The following is a 24066-nucleotide window of genomic DNA, read 5'->3' as shown; positions in this document are numbered from 1 at the left end:
CCCACACTGCAGCCTTTTGACCTGGTATTTGCTGTAGTGGAAGCTGTTCCCCTGCCTTAGCATCCTGAGTGCTGAGATTACATGTGTGCCACTATGTCTAGATAGATTCTAGAAGAGATTCCTTTTGGGTATTTTTTGTTACTATATTAGATAAAGACTGAATCACTATAAAGTTTAAATATTTGAAAAAATGTTATTTTATATGCAGATTTATTGTTAGTGAAGGAATACTAATAATTTCTGAACTGCTAGGATATAGACATTGTCATAGGTGCTTATTTTTATATTTAATATTGTTTAACTGAACTCAAGTCAATTTATTGGCATTTATACTATTATATTGCAAATAAAATAAAGTAAAATAAATGCCTCACTATCCCTTTCCATTTGTAATCTCTGATAAGAACTGATCTTTTATCATATGTTTTTAAATAGGGACTGGGACCCCACAAAGCTTTCTTCATGTCTTGGGCATAGGAGTGTGTGTTAAACCCTCTTTTTACTTGTGATAAGAGGATTATGAAAAGGACAACTCTCTTCAGTCTGAATATGAGAGGTTGTGACTATGTATACTTGTGTCTGTTTTAAGATAGAGACACTGGGGAAGCCTTGGATTAGCCTGTCCAACTCTGGGAATTCATTAAGTTTTACTTAAAATCATCTATGTGCTTTTTGGAAATAGTATCTTTTCAGAGTAAATGTGTGTTTTGTTTGTAACATGGAATCAATAGGGAAAACAATAAGATCTATTAGATGCCACTTAGGAAATTTGCAAGCTGGGTTAGAGACATGAATCATGACAGCAATTTGTAGTAAAGGCCTGTTTTATTCTTGAAATCAGAGCTGATAAAAGTGAGTGCATTTTCTACTTGAAGACACCTGAGAATGTACTAGTATTAATGTAGACATATACACAAAAAGAAAAAGCTTTAAAAACATGGAGCGCATGTGCTCAAAGTTTGAAACTGAGAGCTGTGCATACATGGTTTCATTTATATGTAACCCTTCAATTTGAGGGCAGGCATTGTATAGATAGCAAATACGAATTAAGGAAGGTTTGGGGCCAATTTCAGATGAATTAAATATTTATCTGAAAATATGAAGAAAATGGATTATGTAATTATCTTCTTAGAATTAACAAAAGCTGTTACATTATATGTTAGATTGGAATCTAACATTTCCCAGTTTACATAAAGAATTGAAGTCTCACTAGCTTCTTTTTGCTCCTTCCCAGGATCTCAGACACTTTTTTTTTTCACTTCAGTAAAGAAAGTCAGTTGTTAGAATAACATTTGTGGCCAAAAATACAGGAAAACTTCAATAGATTGAAAATGTTTTTCTTGAATTGACTATCATGCAAGGTGTTCTTAATTACCACTTTTACCAGTTCATCTACAACAGAAATATCTAGAGTAGCTTTTTAGCATTGTATATAAAAAGCAAGTTTCCATTTCTGCTCCATTCCTTCATTCCTCAGCTATTTCATGACTTCTGCTGGCCTCGCTGTTCATACCAACACATACCCCAGACATCACCTTCAGCTGCTACATGTCCAACTGATTCAGGTTTGAACTAACACACACCTCAGTCCATACAAACACTGAGCTGAAAGCTATAATATATACACAGTAGACCTGGTGCAGAGCCATGTCGGCCTACTGTGAGCTCATGTGAGTCTTTCTTAGTTGATGCAGAGGACCTTGTTTTCCTGATGTTTTCCATACCTTCTGGCTCTTTCTGCTTTTTTTACCCTCCTTTCTGCCTCCTCTTCCAATGTGTTCCCTGAGCCCTAAGGGGAAGAATTTGATGAAGACATCCTATTTAAACTTTCTCTGCATAATGTCTAGCTGTGGGTCTCTGCATCTGCATCCATCTGCTTCTGCAGGAAGCTTCTCTGATGAAGGCAGAGTAAGGCATCTATGAGTATAGCAGACTATCAGTAGGAGTCATTTTATTGATACTGTTTTTTTTTTTTTTTTTCCAGACCAGTAGTGTTTGGTTTTATCCTAAGTTTTTGGGCTATTGACTATCTAGTTCTTGGTCACCCAGGCAGTGTCAGGGGTGGTTTTTGTCTCAGGCAGTGGCCCTTAAGTCAAATCAGACATTGCTTGTCTGCTCCCACAAGCTCTGTGCCACCATTGCCCTACTATATCTTGCAGACAGGACAGATTGTAGGTCAAAGGTTTTGTGGCTGTGCTGGTGTTTACCTTTCTCTTTCAGAGCCTCCAGACACTTTCCTACACCAAGGACACTAGAATATAGGGTGAAGGCTCTATCTATGTGGTCATCATGTTCAATGAGTCGTGAGTGTGTTGTCCTTGGCAATGTGGCCTGCTCTTAGTTTGAGGGGACCAACCCATTGTTGTGGCATCAGTCTGGGTCAATTTGGCATTTCCATGGGACCCCTTTTGTCAACAACTCAGTTGAATATGACCTAGTTCCTAGTACTGGAAGCCTCATTTGGTGACAGTGAGGCCACTTGGACTTTGTGTCCCCTATGATGCAGAGACCTTATTAGGATCACCTTCATATAGTTTAGGAAGTTTCCACTGAACTAGGTTTCCATACCACCCCTCAAATGCACCTCAGTTCCATCTTTCTTTCTTCATTCCCTCCCTCAGCCTTATCTCCGTTTCTCTCCCCTCCAGTTCCCGTCCCAGGCTGCCTCTAGTTCTCCCATTAAATCTATCCTACTTTCCCCCATCAGGGAGATTCATGTGTACCCCCAGACTTTTCCTCTATACCTAATCTTTCTGGGTCTATGGGTTGTAAGTTTGTTACCATTTATTTGATGGCTCACATATTTGTGAATACATACCATATTAATCTTTCCTGATCTGGGTTACCTCACTTAGAATGATTTTTTTTTTCTAGTTCCATCCTATTTGCCTACAGATTTTATGATGTCATTTTTTTTTTTTAAAGAACTGAGTAATACTCATTGTGTAAATGTACCACATTTTTTAAAATCTATTCTTTTGTTGAGAGACCTCTAGGTTGTTTCCAGTTTCTAGCTGTTACTAATAAAGGTGCTATGAAGGTGGTTGGGCAGGTGTCTCTGTAGTCGATGGAGCATCCTTTGACTATATATACTCAAGAGTGAGTATATGATGTCTTGAGGTAGGTCAGTTCCTATCTTTGGGAGGAACGACTGTTTTGATTTTCATAGTGGTTATATAAGTTTTCACTCCCACCAACAATGGGTGGGTGCTTCCCTTATTCCTCACCATCCCCAGCATGAACTGTCAGTTGTGTTGTTGATTTTAGCCATTCTGACTGGTGTAAGAATCTCTACATTAGGTTTTTGATTTGTATTTTCCTAATGGCTAAGGATGTTGAACATTTCCTTAAATCCCATTAATTAAAATTGGGTTATTTGACTTTTTGATACTTAGTTTTGTGAGTTCGTTATATATTTTGGGTATTAGTTCTCTATCAGATATGGAGTTGGTAAAAATCTTTTCTCAGTCTGTAGGTTGTTGCTTTGTCCAATTGATGGTGTCCTTTGTCTTATAGAGGCTTTTCAGTTTCTTGAGGTCCCATTTATCAATGTTGATCATAGAGCTTGAGCGCTGGTATTGAGGAAGTCTTCTCCTATGGCAGTGAGTTCTCTACTTTCTCTTCTCTCTGGTTCACTATAGCTGGTTTTATGTTGAGGTCTTTGATCCACTGGGGCTTAAATTTTGTGGAGAATGATAAATATGAATCTATTTGCATTCTTCTACATGTAGACATGCAGTTTTGACCAGCACCATTTGTTGAAGATGCTGTCCTTTTTTTCCAGTGTGTATTTTTGCCTTCTATACCAAAAATCAGGTATCCAGAGGTTTGTGGATTCATAGTCTTCAATTTTATGCCATTGATCAAAGTGTCTATTTGTATTCCAACCCTGTGTGATTTCTGTTATTATAGCTCTATGGTACAACCTGAAATAGGGAATGGTGAGACCTCCAGCAGGTGTTTTGTTGTACAACATTGTTTTAGCTGTCCTGGGTTTTTTGTTTTTCGGTATGAACTTGGAAATTGTCCCTTTAAGGACTGTAAAGAATTATGTTGGAATTTTGATGGGGATTGCATTGAATCTGTAGATTGCTATTGGTAGGATGGTTATTTTACTATGTCGATTTCTACTGATTCATGAGCATGGAAGACCTTTCCATCTTCTGATATCTTCAGTTTCTTCTTCAGAGAATTGAGGTTTTTATCATACAAGTCTTCATTTGCTTGGTTAGAGTTACCCTAACATATTTTATATTATTTGGGGTCATTGTGAAAGGTATTGTTTCCCTTATTTCTTTCTCAGTCCATGTGTCATTTGTATACAGGAGGGCTACTAATTTTTGTGAGTTCATCTTGTATTCACCCACTTTGCTGAAAATGTTTATCAGCTGTAGAGGTTGCCTAGTGGAATTTTTAGAGTCACTTATGTTTTCTATTGTTTCATCTGCAAATGAACATAACTTGACTTCTTCATTTCCAATTCGTATCCCCTTGATCTCCTTCAGATGTCTTTTTGCTCTAGTTAAAACTTTAAGTCCTACATTGAATAGGTATGGTGAGAGTGGACAACTTTGTCTTGTTCCTCATTTTAGTGCAATTGGTTTGGGTTTTTCTCTATTTGTTGTTGGTTATTGCTTGCTATAAATTCTAGATGGTGTTTAATGATTGTCCCTGAAGATAGTCACAGAACCACCCTGACCAGGCCATCATTATTCCCTATAAGGCTACTGCTTTGTTTAAAGTGAGTATTGGTTCACTTCTGAATCTTATACTTATTTTGTTTTTACAGAGTCTTTTATCCAGTCTTGTAAAATTGAATAGCTTGACCTTAGCTAGAAATTGCTTCCAGTTATATCCAGTGGGAGGTCCATCGCAGTTTTCCACCATTTATTCCCTCAACATGGAACACAATCGAATCAACAAAATCCCATTTGGAATTTTTTCCAGAGCTAAAGTGTTGAGTAAGCTGAATATGAAGGTAAGCATCAGGGGTGTGTGTGTGTGTGTGTGTGTGTGTGTGTGGTGTGGTGTGTGTGTGTATGTGTGTGTATGTGTGTATGTATATGTGCGCTGTAATTCTCATTCATGTTTTTCTACTCTACATATGGAAAGTAGGTAATGCCTTGTTGATAAAATCTAAACTGTTAACAAAGGTGCTAAAACATCCTTAATATCTCAGTAGGTAACAGACGTCTTCAAACTGAGCATGCCCTTAGCAGTTTGTCCTCAAAGAACAATTATGGATGTTTGTAGAGATGCAACTGTAAGGATATATATGTTTTTCTATATTCTTTGTTTACATTCCAAATGCTTTCCCCTTTCCTGGTTCTCCCCCTCCCCATATGTCCCAAAAGCCCCTTTCTCTCCACCCATTCCCCAATCAATCCCCTCCTATTTCTCTGTCCTGGTACTTCTCTACAATGCTGGATCAAGCCTTTCCAGGACCAGGGCCTTCTCCTTCCTTCTTCATGGAAATCATTTGATATGATAATTGTGTCTTGAGTATTCAGAGCTTCTGGGCTAATTAATATCCACTTATCAGGGATTTCATTCCATGTGTATTCTTTTGTGATTGGGTTACATCACTTAGGATGATATTTTCCAGTTCCAACCATTTGCCTAAAAATTTCATGAATTCATTGTTTTTAATTGCTGAGTAGAATTCCATTGTGTAAATATACCACATTTTCTGTATCCATTCCTCCATTGAGGGACATCTGGGTTCTTTCCAGCTTCTGGCTATTATAAATAAGGCTGCTATGAACATAGTGGAGCATGTGTCCTTATTGCATGCTGGGGAATACTCTGGGTATATGCCCGGGAGTGGTATATCAGGGTCATTTGGAAGTATCATGTCCAGTTTTCTGAGGAACTGCCAGACTGATTTCCAGAGTGGTTGTACCATCTTACAATCCCACTCGCAGTAGAGGAAAGTTTCTCTTTCTCCGTATCCTCGCCAACACTTGCTGTCTCCTGAAATTTTAACCTTAGCCATTCTGACTTGTGTGAGGTGAAATCTCAGGGTTGTTTTGATTTACATTTCCCTAATGACTAATGATGTTGAACATGGTTATTATATTAAATTCTACAGTGTTACATAATTACAATGAGCTGAGTGTTTTAGAGCATTTCTCTTGGGCTATCAGAGTGATCCATGACTTACTCAGGTTCTTTGTCTGTCCATATGCCCTACTGTGAGCAGCTTTCACATAATTTACTGTGGAGGGAGAAAAATGAATGGAAAACTATTAGTCCTGTGATGTAATGTGTAGTGAAATAAATTATACAAGCTAAGAGAAATGATCACATATCTAATCCTGACTGCATCAGGGTAGGAATCCAGGAAATCCAGGTAGAGTGTTCTGTCATAGTGAAGTGCATCCTTTGTCTTCAAACCATGGACTATAATTGTGACCCTTAGTCTAATCTGTGATTTCTTTGTTTCTATACTTTGTCATGATAATTCACTGGAAGCATATAAATAAAAAGGTTAATTCAAGAAAATCTTTAAACTCATGTAAAATTTCTTAGTCTGTTCATGTGATGACAGGTGCAGTGTGTTAGCCTTCCTGCCCGGTGGTCATTGTATGGCAGTGCTGGTGGCTTAGCTTAGTGTGCCCAAGGCGATGGTTAGTCCCCAGTGTGAGTAATACGAATTGTCTCAGTTTCTAGGAGGGTCAGAGGATAGGTGTCTGCTAGTTTTTACATTTAATTAGACATTTTTATGTCTCTGGTGTTTTTAGAGTGTATCTGCCTAGTCAGGTTTGCCTAAGGTTTCAATAAAATAACAGGAAACTGAAACTTTGTCTTTAAATTTCTTCAAATGTGATAAATGATCAACAAAACATTTTCTTGGAAAAATCAGCGAAGCCTGACATTTTTCTCCTTCTATATGTACAAATACTTTTTAATTGGTTAGCTTATTTAGTTTGGATTTTCAAGACAGGGCTTCTCTATGTAGCTTTGACTGTCCTGGAACTTGCTCTGTAGACCAGGCTGGCCTCAAATTGTCAGAGATCCTCCTGTCTATGCCTTACAAGAGTTGGGATTAAAGGTGAGCGCCACCATTGCTCGGCATTTTAAAACAGTTTTTTAAATCTACATTTATTTGTTTGTGTTTATGTGTATGCTTAAGCAACATGACTAGTGTGGGGGTCTGGGACAATGTTTGGCAGCCAATTTTCTCTTACACCATTTTTCCCTCGGTTGTCTGGCTGCTGGCACGTGTGCTTCCCCACTGAGCTATCTTGGCAGTGTCTTGTCTGTATCTTAATTATTCCTATTTCTGTACATTATTATAAAGTGGAGAAAACTCATTTGTCATTAGCATCTCGAATTTTTGAGTAATTTCTCTGTATGTTATATTATAGGTATATTTTATTCTTTTACGTATACCCACATAAGAAAATCTAGTTTAACTTAAAAATAAAAGCCTAATTAATTAAAACTTGGGGAAGTTCAGGTGGTTTTTTTTGTTTTGTTTTTTGTTTTTTGTTTTTTTTTTTTTTTTGCTATATTTTTGCTCCTGTTTTTTTATGTAGATAATAAAAAATAAGAATAAGGTTTTCTGTTTAAGTATTTTGTTTGCAAAGGGAAACACAAATGGTGTGTTTGTTTCTATCGTTCTACCTGGGATGCTTCTTGTCTTTGCCAGGACAATCAGTTAACATCACTTCCTTTGGATTTTGGAACTTGGACCAGTATGGTAGAATTGAATTTAGCGACTAATCAGCTCACAAAGATCCCAGAAGATGTGTCTGGTCTTGTTTCTCTTGAGGTGAGTACTTTTAAATCCTGAGATTCACCAGAGAAAAAAACAATCTTACATTTGGGCCAAATTTAAAGCAAGCTTTATTAAATATTAAACGCTAACCAAGAGATGGACTTTGATCAGGACCACTCCCTGGAGTTTCCCAGGTGAGTGGCCTGAAACAACATGCTGTAGAGGTTTTTATGGAAAAAACTCATAGACCACTGCACTTTCCCATGACAAAAACTACAACTCCCAGAATTCCCGGAAGTTACCTCATTCTTGGGTATATGGGGTTTACAGGTTAATTTTGGGTATTACAACTTAGGATGCCTCAAAACCCTATAGGCCACCTTACAAACTTTGTGTTAATGTCAGCAGTTTCTATTGGTTAATGATTATAATTAGAAAAGGTCACAACTAGACTCCATTAGATGTACAACCCTATTTAGGATAGTGAGGTGTTTGACTACTCTGAACCATCTGTACCTAACAAAAGCTTAGAGATTTAAATGCTGTATCTCTGAAGAGAAGGGTATCTAAAATTCAGCACCTTTAAAACATTTTTCCTTATTTCCTTTTAGGGAACATGACATTGTCAATAATTATAGATTCTTCAGATTGACATTCAGAGCCTTTAATTGTATGGCTTTGACCTAATTATATCACTCCCCTGTGTGTTTGGTAATGTGTTGTCCATATTTCTAGCTAGCTCTATGTATAATCCTAGAGTCTGGTGTGGAACATTTTGATTTTTTTTCTTTTAAAAAGCTCTTTTTTCTATAAAGATCTATCTTTAGTCACGAATGACTGCCGCTGCCTTTGATTAGTGAAGTTTTTATCTTTAATGAACAGCTTACTAAGATAATAAATATGCTATTTTAAAGATTTTTTAAAAACCTTTTAATAATTATAGTTTACTATATCATAATGTGGTGGTTCTAACCTTTTAATACTGTGACCCTTTAATCTCTCATGGTGACCCCTCAATCATAAAATTATTTTCATTGGTACTTCATAACTGTAATTTTGCTACTGTTATGAATTATAATGTTAAAAATATCTGATATATAGGGTATCTAATATGTGACCCCTGTGAAAGGTCATTTGACCACGTCATGTCATCTTCCAATTTACCACTCTTTCTCCTGTTTCAGTTCCCAGTGTTGCCTCCCCATTTCGATGCTGACTGATACCTTCTCTGAGACACAGGACTCTAGCTTCCTCAGCCCTTTAGGGGTTTTAGGATGCATTGACATGAGATGTCCCAAGAGTAACTCCAGTGGGTTGATCTAGACAGTTGTAAGTCAGTCGCTTGCCTTCCTTAAGTGAATATTTTAAGGAATTTTGAATAATCAGATTCTTATTAATAATCAGGTTCTTATTAATACCTATAATTATTCACTGTCAAAATATTTTAATCTTAAGGCACATAGTTTTGTTTTTCTTTTTAAAATTTAGTTAAAAGTAAACTATTTCTTGGTTTCATTAGTTTTTAAGTAACTGAATTAAAATCTTTTTGTAGTAACTTTTAAAATGTTGTATTAGTTATAACATACTTAATACCCATTTTTTAAAATTAGCATTGTTTATTAATAAATTTTAATCCACATAACATCATATATAATGTTTTGAGCCACAAAATGTTGTTAATCACTTCTATTTAGGTTCTAATATTATCGAACAATCTTCTAAAGAAGCTTCCCCATGGCCTTGGGAACCTCAGGAAGCTGCGTGAGTTAGACCTGGAGGAGAACAAGCTGGAGTCCTTGCCCAATGAGGTTGCTTATCTTAAGGAGCTGCAGGTAAGGCTTCCAGTGGCTTTAGAACTGTGTAACTAAAGTTCTTAGAATCCATTCCAAATTAAGTTTTTCTTTAGATTTTGATACAATTCTTGAAATAAAGAGTTTTTTCTTATTGCCCTTATATGAACATAAAATACACTATCTGCTTTTGTTCCTCTAACAAACAATAAGCAAGTCTTATTCAACTCAATTTACCTCATTTATTGCATTCATTAGATACATCAATTTAAGTGCACACCAGTTGAAAGAAATACATGTGTAACTTTTTTAATTTGTTAATCTTTTAGAAATTAGTCTTGACAAACAACCAGTTGACCACTCTCCCCAGAGGCATCGGCCACCTTACCAACCTTTCCCACCTTGGTCTTGGAGAGAACCTGCTCACTCACCTTCCTGAGGAAATCGGTAGGGCCTGTGCATGTGAGCCGATGATCCCGTGTTTGCAGACAGATGTCTTGGAATGCCCTGCTTTGCAGATTCCGTTATGGCGAGCGCAGGACTTTAACACAGTGCCTGCCAGTGGTTTTACTCTTGAGTTGTTAAAATTAATACTGTATTTGAGAATGGTTTAGAATGCTGTCCGTAGACTTTTAATAAATCTCAATTTATAAACAGATGTTTCTTTTTTTCAAAATTATTTTCTGTTCTTCCAAACTTAGCAGTTACGTGGGCCTGAATTAAATTAGCAATGTCAGTGCTGAAAGGACACTTGTGGTTCCTTTGTCCTCCCTCCTTTAGATCTTGTTTATAACAACAGTGCTGGCACCTTAAGGCAGAAGTCACTCAGCATAGCTTTCAAAAGAACATTTCTTGGAGGGCTTTTTGGGTTAAGTAGTAATACTTGATTATTATCAATGCCTAAGTTTACTTTTAGAATGTTGCCAAATGTAATCTACTATTTATATAATTAAAAGAACTACTTTGAATTTTGGCAGTACAAGTTAATTGAGTAGTTCCTAAGTTAGTAAATCTATGGATTTTGGTCTTCTTTCTATAATGTCCTGTTCTGGAAGCAAGAGAGAAGTAAAGGATGATTAAAAATTGGGTTCTAGCCATCTTTGTAGCTTTGGAATAGAGACTTTGAGCCCGAGTGAACTACGCGTAAATGAGGGCAGTGACTTACTTTATCTAGGCCGTCCTGAACCTTCTACAGCTAGACACGACTGTCCTGCTGCCTGTTGGCTTACTGCCTTCCTACTGTCATTGGCAAGGAGTCTGTTTTGAGTTTTAAACTAAAGGTTTAAAAATCTGTATGTGAACTCCTGACTGCCCTAGTGGAACCTCTGAAAATGGAGTGTTTCCAAAAAAAAAAAATGCTTAAGTTTCGAAACCATTGTGATTTTATTGGTGTAGAAAGTGACCTATACAGTGGAGTTTTAAAAGTTTCTCTAGTTGATGTGAATGTGCTGCAGTTTAAAATCCACCCTTGTAAGAGTTTTAAGAGTAGTAATTAAGTTTTTTTCCCCTTCCTAAACAGGTACACTGGAAAACCTAGAAGAACTGTATTTGAATGACAACCCCAACCTTCACAGCCTCCCCTTTGAGCTTGCTCTCTGTAGCAAGCTGTCAATCATGAGTATTGAGAACTGTCCACTCAGTCACCTCCCACCTCAGATTGTTGCTGGAGGGCCTTCGTTCATTATTCAGTTCTTAAAGATGCAGGGTCCGTATCGTGCCATGGTCTGATACAAACTGCTGGTCCCACACACTGTTCAAAAGTAGACTGCCATTAATCTTTCATATCTGTATCTGTATCTGTGTGGATATTGATCTATGGCAGATTTATAAAGACTGCATTATGTGTTTCTGCTAATAGAGGAATCATAGCCATTTAGATTTTTTTTAATTCTGTAAAAAAAAAAAAAGGCTTATATAAGTTTTCTTTGCTAAATTTGATGGATGTTTTTCTGTTGTATAATCTGATATGCCAGTTTGTTTAAAAATCTTCCAACAAATTATGAAGTCATTAAATTCAAGGGACAAAATAGTATAGTTAAATATATGTTTCTCTTAGGAAAATGTGGGCCAAAAATTTTGTTGTATCTTTTCATATACATTTCCCCTCAAAATTGTCAGGTCTTTATAACAGCATAGGCCCTGAAGGTAGAATTTTTCTTTAACTTATTTTGAAATATGAAATTTAAATTTTATATATTGTTTACAATCGGAGTGAATCACTGGATTATTTTGATTTGCTCTGTTTTAATCAGAGTTTATATTCTGTTAAAGAATTTGCATCAGTTAGTTTAAATATTAAAAGATACTTTTTTGAAACAGCTGGCAAACAGAAAATATACATTTAGAAAGCAAAATTTCCACTAGTTTTATTTCTCCAGTGAACTGTAAAGCAAATATCTGAAATGAATCTTTGGGGTGGAGGTATCGAAACCTTTCCTAGAATAAGTATGTTTTACTGTGTGGGAGCAGAAATCTGGTGAAAGGTTTTTCTTTTCTTTTCTTTTTATCCCCATTCCTGAAAGTTGCAGATCCACAAAAATTTAACAGAAATTTGGCGAGTAAATTACATATAAACACACATTCTATATATGTATATACAATGCTATATAGATATGTATTTATTATATCATAAACTACAATAGGTAACTTTAAAGACTTCTCCCTTTACTTGTACAATGAGATGAATGTCTCTCTAAAGATTGCAGTATATGTGCGTTTCAAGGTTATGTAACAGTGTACTATGGTTTTATATCTTGACTCGCCTTGTCCATCTGTCTGTCCGGGAATATCTGTGTCTAAGCACACTATCTTCACACTGTGCTGTTTTGCTGCTGAACTAAATGCACTTTCCCCATACACGGGGCACTGGCTTCAAACAATTCAGTTCAGTACCGTTCCTTTCAGTCTCCTCTTTCCTTGGTTAGTAGGCAGTAGTACAGTTATGGAGAATGGCTCATTGCATCGATGCCTTTGGTACTGATGCCGTGGACGTTATGTAGGATGTGCATGGACTCTGGTAGTATTTTCTTTTGCTTTACCGCCTTCATGAATATCAACTGTAAATGTGTGCCCCTTACATAGTATTCTTGTTTTTGATAGTATTTGTCTAGGTCAATTTAATTATTAAGAACACCCTCCCCCCAGATCAAGTGCATCCTAATACAATCCTGAACACACCATCCGTACAATGAATGACTGTTGTACATAAGTACACATTGCTGCTTGTTCTTTTGTTTTGCCCCCCCCCCCCCCAATTTTTGGGTATTTTGTTTTAAACAACTGTTTTTTAAAAAGTAAAACTGTACTATCAAGATAAAAATTTGGACTTTTGCTTTTCCTGGCACTCAAACTCAAGACTGGGTTTGAGGTCAAATCTGTGTTCATAAATTGGCAAATTCATAAGGAGCAACTAAGAAATGGAAGGCAGGTAAAGATATAAAACCTTAGAATGCCTAAATGTGCTGTAAAACTATTGTAGATGTTCACTGGAGTTTACAACGTAATAGCCTTTCTCCTTTTCCATCTACTGTGGCTTTTCAGTTAAGATTTTGTTTATAAAAGGAATTTATTACAGTTCTACCTAGAGCTTGTGTGTGTGTTTTTTTTTAAAACAATCTTATATCAATTGCTTTAATATTAAGATCATAGAACTCAAACTTGAGAGGTAGTGTGGTCTAGTGTCTTTTCTTATAAAAACATGGCTTCTCAAAATGAAAATATATGAAAAAAGTTTGGTTTCCTTAAATTTATTTAGGTTATTCTACAATAGAAATAAGAAATGGTTACAGTCTTACACATAAAACTAACATTCAAATACATATTGTTTATCAACCTTCTCAACCTTTTCAGGATGTAAACTCTAGATCTTTTTGATGCATGCTGTCTTAGAAGAGTCCCTTAGTTTCATTAATATTTCTACTAACAAACCAAAATGGATTCCAGTAGGAGGAGGACTCCTTGTGAAATCAAAGTACTTAGTACTTGAATAAGGGTGGTGACCAACTACGGACGAGTGAGTTGTCTCACGAGATGCCAGTGATACTAGTCGCCATATTTAAAGTCGCCTTTTTAAAAAAAGAGTAATGTTGAGAGTCTCTGTAAGATTTGGTTAGTAAAATAAGAATCATAGACATCAATAAACATCAAAGTTTTTGGTTGTTAATCAGTAAAATGGAAACATCGAAGGTTTTCTTCTGTAGGAGTTTATTTAAAATTTTACACAGAGACATGGTGATTTATAGATGAATACTAATCAAAAAAGTAGAGACAGGAAACATAAATGTTAATTCATACTGAAGCAAAAGATGGGGAATGCAGTTGGAATAGATTCTGAAAGCTTGAATGCGACAGTCTGTAAGGTGAGCAGATTCTCGGCTGGAATGTAGCTAGCTGTGAGATGTAGCCTAGCATTCACAAGGGCTTCAGTCAACCCTGGTTCTCCCACCTCAGTAACACAAACAAAAATAACTACATCATAAAAGGAAGAAGAAGAAGAGGGAGGAGGATGGTGACAAGGAAGAAGAAATGGTCGGAGATGGCTTAATGGTTGAGAGCACTGACTGCTCTGCTGAGGTCCCAAGGAGTCTTGAGCTCAGTTCCCAGCAGTCTTGTGAATGGGATCTGATGCCCTCTTCTGGTGTGTCTGAAGACAGCCACAGTGTGCTCACACAAGAAAGAAATAAATCCTTAAAAAAAATAAGGCTGTGTAAGAAGGGGGAGGGGGGAGAAAAAGAAATACTCAACTAGACATGGTGGTTTAAACTCAAGGCTGATGCAGGATGATTTCAAAGTCAACAATTGTCTAGGTGATGTATTGGGATCTTGTTGCCCCCAAAATCTTTAAAAATAAAGTCACTCAAGAAGTAAGTATGTTCTTCCTGTTCAGCTGTGGTTGCAGTGGCCGCCTGTGTGCTTGTTTGGCTGAACCTTGGGGAATGTCAGCCCTGGGCCTGTTAGTGAAAGGTATGGAAGGGTTATTAGCCTTTTCATTGTTGCTTTTTAAACCAAGCATCCTTAAAGTAATCTTGACACCCCGGAGTTTTTGATGGGTGAGGCCTTGCCCGTGTGGCTTTCTGTCCTATTGTTCAGTACCTAGCTTCTCTTTAATCATGTCGATTAATCAGTGGATGTATCAATAGTTGTTTTCCGTGAGCTTTATATTTCTCTTTCCTCACTAAACTCCAGGTTTCAAATCCTCTAATAACTTTCCTTTCACCTATCATTGTAAACTTGGGTAAAAATCATCACAGAAGCCTAGATGTTAAACTGTGTTCCTTTTAAATCCAACTTCCCTCGGAATTTCAGCATATCAAGCATAGCCAAACTCTCCTGAAGATGTTAACACGAATTGCCTCCAGCGCCCATCCCCCACCTGAAAGACAAGCGTCCTGCGCAGTTAGCCGCCTGCTCTTGTCAGTTCTCAGCAGAACTGCCAGTTTATGCCTGACACTCAGGCCTCAGCAGCTGGCACTATCCTCTTCCACCTTCCTTCCCAAACCAAAGTCCCAGGTGCCTAGTTGGTACCGTCTTTGCATATTTTCTTGTTATTATTTGATGGAAACAGAGAGGAAAAGTTTCTTTTGCTTCTGTTTCAGAGAGATTGAAGTCATGTGGTATGGAAGGCAGGGCAAACACGCTCTGTGTGGCAGCAGAGAGTGCTCAGAGTGCTTTTGGATACCATGTGGTGACTGTCAGCCTTTAAAACAAGCATTGCAAATTACATATATGTAGGCTGCCTTCACGTTTAATGTGAGCTTCTTTGTACCCAATTAAACAAATTTAATGGCTCCTTCACTGTTACTTGTTCATGAGTTGTTTTTCTTTGATAATTTGTATTAGAATTTTATTTTGTTCACGAACTTTTGAGCATGAAACATTTTTTCTGAAACATTTAAAAACTTACCCTGTTTAGGCTTTTTAAATATTCGTTTTTAAAGGGTCAGTTGTGTGTTGAGTCATAAAATTAGTCTTTTTTCCTGTTTTTAAGTAAATCTGACCATGTTACTTTCAAGATTCTTGGGAAGGGAATGGGCTACACATATCACATTGCTGAAATGAAGCAGCAACATCTGGCCCTGTAAGCAGTGCTCTCAGCCTTGCTAAATTATAATGCCTGTCCAGCTCTGGCTGAGATTGGTTAGACGGATGAATACTGATTTAAACAGTAGGGTCAGGTTAAGCTAACAGTGAGGGTTCATTGAGACCTTCCAGCCTGCGAAGGCATACACTAAACTTGAAGTTTCACACTTGTCCTGCTAAGCCAGAGCAGTTCAAATGCAGGACACAAGTCTGCTGTATGCCATATACACTATCTGCAGCTATTTGTGTTTGCCTAGCTTTTATATTTTTTATTGCTAAACTTGTTTTAATTTGGGAGATGACTTTAGGGGGTTGAAATTATCTCCTGTCTCAGGTAAATCTTTAAATCTACTAGTTCAGAAGTACATAGGAGAGTGAGACTCCCAGTGCAGTCTTCTTTTGTATGCCACATTGACTGTAGGATCGAGGTACCACCCATGTGGCTTCCTTTCTAGCTTCAGATTTGGAAGAGGTTGTTTTCGAGCTGTGAGTACAACCTTCAAGAAAGGGGGCTTCTTGGCAATAGTTCTGAATGGCCGCAGGGAGTCTAGCAGAGGAAAGGAGTGGTGAGGTTGCAGCCTGATTGCATTTTTTTTTCTAGGACCCAGAACACAACTAAGCATAAATTAGTAGTAGTTGTCTTTTGTAGGATGGTTAACTTAATTCTGTGTTTCTTTATTCTCTTACATCCTAAGTTTGGAAAATATATCTACATCCTTGGAAAATCTAGGTTATAGGTATTTTCTGTCGTTCATCTTTGGAAGAGATAGTGGACATCCCACGTCTGGTTTGGTCTTTCTGCTTTCTGGGTGAAGATGTGATCTTTCAGCTTTCTGATCCAGTTGCCTGCTGCCAGGGCTCTTCCTACCAGGCTGGACTCTGCCTCTGAAGCTGTGGGCCAAAATAAACTCCTCTGTAAGTCCTTTTAAGCTGTGGTGTTTTATTACAGCAATGGAAAGTGACCAGTACACGTACATACCAGCTAAAGCTAGTCAGCTTTGGTCAGCTACATTGACTTAGATGAAGGAAAATTGTCAAGAGTCTGGCAGTTTTAAAGATATGATTCCAGGTCTATCCCGTGACTAAGAGCAGGCTATCAAAATATGTAAAGCAAAAACAACGGTAAGAAGTAGGCCAGGTCAAGGTCAGTTTACTATTCACACCTCCATTAGAAATTGTGTTTTTGGACCCATGTAATCTTGAATTTCCTTTATAAGCTTTGTGCTAAATGAAGTACAAACTTGTCAAAATGTTTGAAATGGTCAAAGTAGAACCCAGAGGTGCATTGAGAACATCTTGTGCTATATATTTTTTTAAAAAAATAAAATAAATTTTCTAACTTAAAAAAAAAAAAACCTTTAAAAAGAGCAAATGTAGAACAATCCAGAGGAAAAAAGGGAGTAGACATCTGTGTGATATAAAGCAAAAATTAGAGAAAATGAATGAAACAAAAACAGGTTATTTGAAAATATTACTAAACTCATAAGCTTCTTCCCAGGCTTATGGCTTCTACCTTACTGATTCTTGTTATCACAAATGAAGGCCAGGCTCTCACAACAATGCCTGTGGAAAAAAGGATAATAGATACTGTAAAAATCTCTATGCCCCTAACTTTATAGCTAAAACAAAATGGTCCAATTCTTTGAAAGATAAAATGTGCCAAATTTTACACACAAAACCCCCCACAAGTTCTATTTAAGAAATTGAGTCTGTACTTATATTTAGTAGAATTAATCAAACATTTTCAAAAATACATGTACCTTTAAATGGTTTATAAAGCAGTTCTGTACAGTTCCTTCCAGACGGTAGAAGGGGCGGGCGCTCTCTTTTCATTCTTTGGGGTCAGAATGATTCTACTACTAAGCCCAGACAAAGTCCTTACAATGAGAGATTCCATACAGATACTTCTTCAGAATATTGATGCAAAGATCCTCACCAAATATTAGCAAATTTTATCTGATAATGTATAAAAAGAGTTATACATAACCAAGCATTGTTTATCCAAATACAGAAGGCTGTTTGAACATTATGAATCACAGCAACAGGTTAAGAAAAGTCACATGATCATATCAATGCAAAACAAAAACACTTGATAAAATGTATCTTTGTGGTAACTTTCAACAGCCTATTTTCCAAGGAAGCAAAGACAGTGGAGTAATGATGACCTTTTCAGGGATATGGAAATATGACTGTCTGTCTAATCATCTGTCCATCTGCCTGCCTGCCTGCCTGTCTGTCTGTCTATCAATCATTGCCTAACTGCCTGTGTATCTAACAAATTCGAGTTCTAAAATCTAGAATGAACTATAATCACAAATGTAAGATATAAAAGTCTAAGTTCCTAGCTCTGTTCCTAGCAGGAGACCCAGATATCTAACACAACATTGAAAGACTGAAGTCCAAAAGTGGGCCTAGAGAAACTGGGTCAGGCAATTAAGGTTTAGGCATAACACCAAAAGAAAAGCATTAATAAATTAAGTGTCATTAATTTGTTTTTCTGCAAAGAAAAATGGAGTTTCTCCATCTTTGTCAGTTGCTCACACTCTGCTGAATTCCAGCCCAAGACCTGGAGGGTCAGATCTGGGAGATGAAGGGTAAAGACCTAGCATGTGGGTTTCTTTAATTTTTGTCTTTTCTTTTTAATCTGCCTATCAATGTTTACTTTTTAGGTTGTTGCTTTTTGTGTTTTCTGGGTGTTTTAGTTGTAATGCTTAGTTTTTCACATGAATGTTTGGTGAGAGGGACAGAGGGAGGAAAGGGGGGAGGGAGGGAGGAAGGCAGACTGTACTGATAGATTTGCTTCATCAAATGTTTCTGTTGCTGGGCAGTGGTTGCACATGCCTGTAATCCCAGTACTCTGGGAGGCAGAGGCAGGTGGATTTCTGAGTTTGAAATCCAGGCCAGCCTGGTCTACAGAGTGAGTTCCAGGACAACCAGGGCTATACAGAGAAACCCTGTCTCGAAAAAACCAAATCCAAACAAAACAAAACAAAAGTTTCTGTTGCAGGGGGAGGTGCATCTTAAAATGTCTCCATTTTGTCTCATTTCCACATGATTGGACAAAATGTCTTGAAATCTCGTTTTAAAAGTACCATCATCGCTGGAAAACCCCCTTCTCCTTCTCCTCTCTTCTTTTTTAGACAGGATCTCACTATCTAGACAAGGCTGGGTTTGGCCTTAGACAGATTAGCCTACCCTTGCTGCGGGAGTTCTAGGATTAAATGTGTGTGCCCCACTACTCCTTGCTCTTCATAAAAGCTCAGTTACATTTTGAGTATCCAAAAGAGTCCTCAAGACAGACCGGAATTTGCTTTGTGCTTGATTTTCGTCAGTGGACCTGACTCATTGAGATGCTCAATATGGTTTTACTATTAATTAAAGCTTTTGCATCAGTTATTCCGGCCAAGTGTTCTGACTGAACAGTAGAAACCAACTGGAACAGTAAAGAGGGGAGTAGCCATGTGGGCTGTGGGGTCACTCAATCCAAGGAAGAGAAAGAAGGGATCCACTTCTCTGCCTCACAGCTGTGAAACTGGACACAGCTGGGACACACATAGGGTGGCTTCTTCCCAGACATCTTGAGAACCGTTTGCCTCCTTATATTTATTAACCTGTGGTTTTGCTTCATCTCCTTTCCTTTGGGGAGGAGAAGGAGGAAAGGAGAGAAAAGGAGAACAGGAGAGCCATGAGGATGTCTCCGCCTCTTCGAGACAGTATGAAATGCTGCATCACCTTGTCTGAAAGCCATCCCTGCCCCCTGGATGGAACCAGATCTCACTTACCTTAGTCAAGCCGTTTACTGTTCTATTTCAAGTAGAGTTAGTGCTAGCTGTAGAAGAAAACCCCTTGGAAGTGCCAACATCTTTTTTTCCAGCTTAAAGTTCCCTCAGCTTTAATGGCTGGATTCCTTTCCTCCTCTCTGCCTCCCACTCCTGCAGTTTAGTCCACACTGGATTCCAGATCTAGACACAACTGTCAACTTTTGAGTGGCCACCAAAAGAGGTGATTCCTAATTTCCATCGGTTACAAGTTTTATAGCATGGATGGCCTGCTGTGAGGCTTTCCCTGCCAAGCCCAATGTCACTGGGTTTCTCCAGTGTTCATCCCTGTTCTCTGGGGTCAGGAGCCCCGTGCATCTTCTCACACACACCCTTACCTCTCACACAGATGTTACGCCAATGTAAACCAAATGTGTTAAGCCCATTAATGCTACTTGTTTTTTCATATTTCTAGTGCTGGTTTGGTTTATTAACAATCCACTGCTAAGACTGTCAGATCCTAGGATCTATTTCATTGTTATTCAGATTAATAAAGGAGAAAGTGTTGCTAGACACACAAAAAATGCATATAAAATATGTATATTTTGCAGCCATTAAGCCAAACGCTAAGTTAAATATTTTCTATGCATTCACCCATTTAATCTCTATTTAAAAGCATGTGTGTGCTGTGTACAACTATTTCCAGTTTTCCACATGCAGAAACAAGGGCTCAGCAAAGCCAAGTAAATACAATTATTAAATGGCAGAAGCAGGGCCGGAACGTCTGCCTTTTTACTCCCAAGTCCAAATTATCAATGGCTCACTTGATGTACCTCTGAGGACCTTTTAGACAGGGGTTCTGAGCAAGGAAGGGTTGTACTAGGTGCTATTGACTGAGGAGGATGGAAAAAGATCATTTTAGTCATAGTCCGATTCATATTCGTTCCCGTTCTCCTCCCTTTCTCTTCTCTATTCCCCCTTCTGTCTTTCCCTGTGTTTCAGGCACATTGTCTCCATGGTTTCTATAAGTAAACATAAAGGGTGACTCACTTTACCTAATTAGATTAATGGAATGTTAGCTTAAGTATTATTACTGCTGGTGACAAATGTCTCCTTTGTGCCCATGGGCTGGTGCCCTATCTCACGTGTCAAGTGCAAGAACAAATAGCTGTTGCTAACTCTAGCCAGTTCTGGAGTTGCTTTTCCTCATGTGTCTGGACAAAGCAGAACATTATGCCTTAGCTGGTTGAGGGAGGCAGACACTTACCTGTGAGGACTGTCCCAGAACCCTGAGGGAGGCCATGATATGCTTTGTGTGTGTATACACACAAACTCTTCAGGGTCACACTTATAGTCAAGGCACAACACGTTAAGTAGGATAAGGTTGCAGCAGAGTCTGCAGAGAATCGGCCTTCCTTGGCATTCTTAGAGTATAGCTGAACCTGGCACCCATCGACACCTTTCTGGTCTTGGCTGGAGGCTTCCACAGATAGGAAAAGACTTGGCTCGCTCCTGCTTCCAGGCCGGGAGAGACAAGGGCAGAGGCAGAGCTTATTGCTGGAGCTTGTGGACGGCCACAGAGATCTGGCGTCATGGTGAGACGTGAGACCAGAAAAGCTCTACACAACACCCCAGGAAGAGGTGGCTTTCCTTCTGCCTCCTATCAACTTGCAATGATCACACGATGCTAAAGGCTTCAGCACGGGGAAAGTAAGAACGATGGAGGAGTTAAGTGAGAGATCAGAGAAGGAGCGATCTACCTCTAGTGAGTCCTCCCTCCTCTCTCAGTGAGACAGTGAGTGGACAGATGTTTGTGGCTCCAGCTGTGTGTACAATGAACAATGGTTGGGAAAACAGTGCTCCACACCTGATCATCATGTTCAGAGTGTCTTAAGTCCTATCTCTCTGGGGGGCGGGGTGGAGGGCAGTTTGCATTTGTCTGAATGTGTGGCAGATTTCTCTTTGAGAGTTTTGACACTGCTAGGAGTACAAATTAATAGGGATGCAGGGTTTTTTTTTTTTTTTTTTTTTTTTTTTGTATTCCCTGAGACAATCAAATCTTCTAAAGTAACAAACAAAAATCCACCCCCCCGCCCCAGGAAAGAAAGAAAGTAACAATAGTAGTTAGCAATAAGGCTCTCTCTAACTCACCTGGCCATTTCTGTTACATTCAAGTTGCGGTCAAAATAAGTGCACTAGTTGCTTTTCATTGATGTTACTAAATACTAGGCAGAAACAGCTCAGTAGGCTCACAGTTCAGACTGAGCCGTGTTTACTTAGCCCCATGCCCTTAAAGAAAAGAACCTTATGGTTGCAGGCTTGTGCAGAACGGACAAGGACCAGGCATGACCTTCAAAGGCACCTTAGAGACATTGCTTTTTTTGTGACAAGAAGCAGTGTAAGGAAGAGGGTTTATGTTGGCATACAGTGTGGTAGAGTATAAGCCATCAAGGTGGGTGGCAGAGCAGGACGCTGCTGTCCTGGGCCTTAGCCACAATCCAGGAACAGACTGGACAGGAAGTCAGGCCCAGCTATAATACTGCAAGGGCCATCCCCAGTGACTCACTTCCTGAAATGAAGCTCCACCTCTTAAAGGATCCGCAACTCCCTAAACATTGCTGTTGACCTAGGCCAAATGTTCAAACACATGGGCCTGTGGGAGATGCGCTGCTTTCTAGCCACAGCAAAAGGCATGCCCCAGTGACTTCCTTCAGCTAAGTCTCTCACTTTGCCGCAACATCTCAAAATAGTGCTACCAGCTTGGGAGCAAACCGTCAACACAAAAGCCTGTGAGGAACATTTTGTATTCAAGCTATAACAGAAGGGCTGAGATACCAAGGCACATTCGGGTCTTGCTTGGCACCGGAACCAGCTGTAACTTGAACACAGATTGTTTACCTTAAGCAGTGTTCACTTTTTGGCAGTCATCTAATTGATAAAATTAGAATACCTCTATTGATTTAAATATTTCTTTTAGGAAAAAAAAAACAATGAGAGGGTCTTTGTCTTGGGGTTTTGTTGCTACAAAGAGACTATGGCTGTGGCAACCCTTATAAAGGAAAGCGTTTAGTTGGGGCTGACTTGAGGTTCCGAAGTTTAGTCCATTGTCATCATGGAAGGAAGCACAGCAGTATGCAGGCTGGCTTGCTGCTGGAGAAGGAGCAGAGAGTTCTACATCCAGATCCAAAGAGAGTGACGGTGGGCCTAACTCGGGTTTCTGAAACCTCAAAGCCCACTGGCAGTGACACACTTCCTCCAACAAGGCCACACCTCCTAATAGTGCCACTCCCTGTGAGCCTTTGGGGGCCATTTCATTCAAACCCCCCAAGTCTTATACACATATCCCTGGATTAGTTAGTAGCATAGCTGAATCCTGATTTGGGACTGAAGTATTAGCCATCTTGGCTGTCTACTTCTGTGCCTGTTTTGTTGACAGCTCAGTCAGATGGGGAATTTGTTTCATTTATCTCACCAACATTTATAAAGGTGTGTGTGTGTGTGTGTGTGTGTGTGTGTGTGTGTGTGTGTTTAAAGCACAAGTACCAAGACCCCACTCAAATATTAGTAATCTGGTATTCTCAAGGAGTCTGTTCCAGAAATATTTCATGATGCAGATAGAGCCCAGGGCCTCATGAAAACAAGACATCTGTGCCCTGAGAAATGTGATTTGTAAGCATCCCTACTCAGGGATGCCCTAGGATTAAGGGATGAGTCCGCCATATGTGAGTGGGTAGGCCTGAACAACAGTTTATTCAAGCTAAGACTAATACCCAGGAGATGGAGGGGGTCCTCATGTCTTCAAGCTCTATAGCAGGGAGCATGAGCGATGTTCAGTCTCCCATAGAGTGCTATAGCAGGCTAGTGAGCATCAGAAGCAGAATGAGGGATACATTGTATCCCTTATGTGCTCTGCTTTGTTAGTCACAACTGGAGGAGATGACAGGGTGGAGGGTACTTCCCAATGTCCCAACACCCTTTCTTCCTCCCGACAGGATCAAGGTCATTATGTAACTTGTGATAGCCACGCTGGTCTCTCCCACATACTGTCCTGCTTGGCCTATGCAGTGCTAAGGAGGACTGACTGAACCCAAGACTTTACATGGTGGCTAAGCACTCCACTCTGAGCTACATCTGTAGCTTTGGTCTCTGGATGGGCCTTTGCCAGTGTCCAGAGGACAGAGCCTCACAGTTGGTGGGGTGTTGGTGGAAAATTTCTTGGGCTTACATTCAAGAAACATGGTCCAACAAATGGCTGGCAATGTATACTTAACCTTGATGACCTTATTTTTCCCATTTATATAAGCAAAAGATTAGACAACATAATATATAGCTTATAAACTGCTTAGCATTGTGCCCGGCCTGTGCTCACTGCTAAGAAGTGGCATTTTGCTAATTATTTTTTACTAATAGTTACAGACCTGCACGGGTAAGTCCAGAGGTGAATCTCCCTCAGGCCACCAAGGACAACATCCAATGTATGATGTGCCTCAGATCCTTTGGGGTCTGTGATACTATTCTAAAACTCCCCATCTCTGAGATTCAGGGCTGCGGTTCTCGACTTGAGCTCATTCTATGAAGCTTTCATGGGCTTTTCAAAAATCTTCCCATAATCTGGACACTTCCCGCTGACCACGTTTAGTCACGTTTCCAAATGAACTCACTGACAGTGGCCCTGCTCCTGCCACGAGGCTCAAAGCAGAGGGCTGAGATAGGGAAT

At 39.0% G+C, this 24066-nt stretch overlaps 1 protein-coding gene across 4 annotated transcripts in view; it reads left to right on the top strand.

Moving 5' to 3' along the window:
- Positions 1-13098, top strand: part of Shoc2 (SHOC2 leucine rich repeat scaffold protein) — an 84954-nt gene extending 71856 nt beyond the window's left edge. For all 4 annotated transcript variants that reach the window (XM_052183615.1, XM_052183633.1, XM_052183624.1 and 1 more), the window contains exons 5-9: positions 4790-4978; positions 7655-7777; positions 9418-9555; positions 9843-9960; positions 11033-13098. In XM_052183615.1, coding sequence (XP_052039575.1) covers positions 4790-4978; positions 7655-7777; positions 9418-9555; positions 9843-9960; positions 11033-11241 — 777 coding nt within the window. In that variant the 3' untranslated portion in view covers positions 11242-13098. The remainder of the gene's footprint in view (positions 1-4789; positions 4979-7654; positions 7778-9417; positions 9556-9842; positions 9961-11032) is intronic.
- Positions 13099-24066: the final 10968 nt, after the last annotated feature.

The sequence above is a fragment of the Apodemus sylvaticus genome, chromosome 1 (assembly GCF_947179515.1).
Source record: "Apodemus sylvaticus chromosome 1, mApoSyl1.1, whole genome shotgun sequence".
In the NCBI taxonomy this organism is placed as follows: domain Eukaryota; kingdom Metazoa; phylum Chordata; class Mammalia; order Rodentia; family Muridae; genus Apodemus; species Apodemus sylvaticus.
This window is presented reverse-complemented; position numbering and strand designations above follow the sequence as displayed.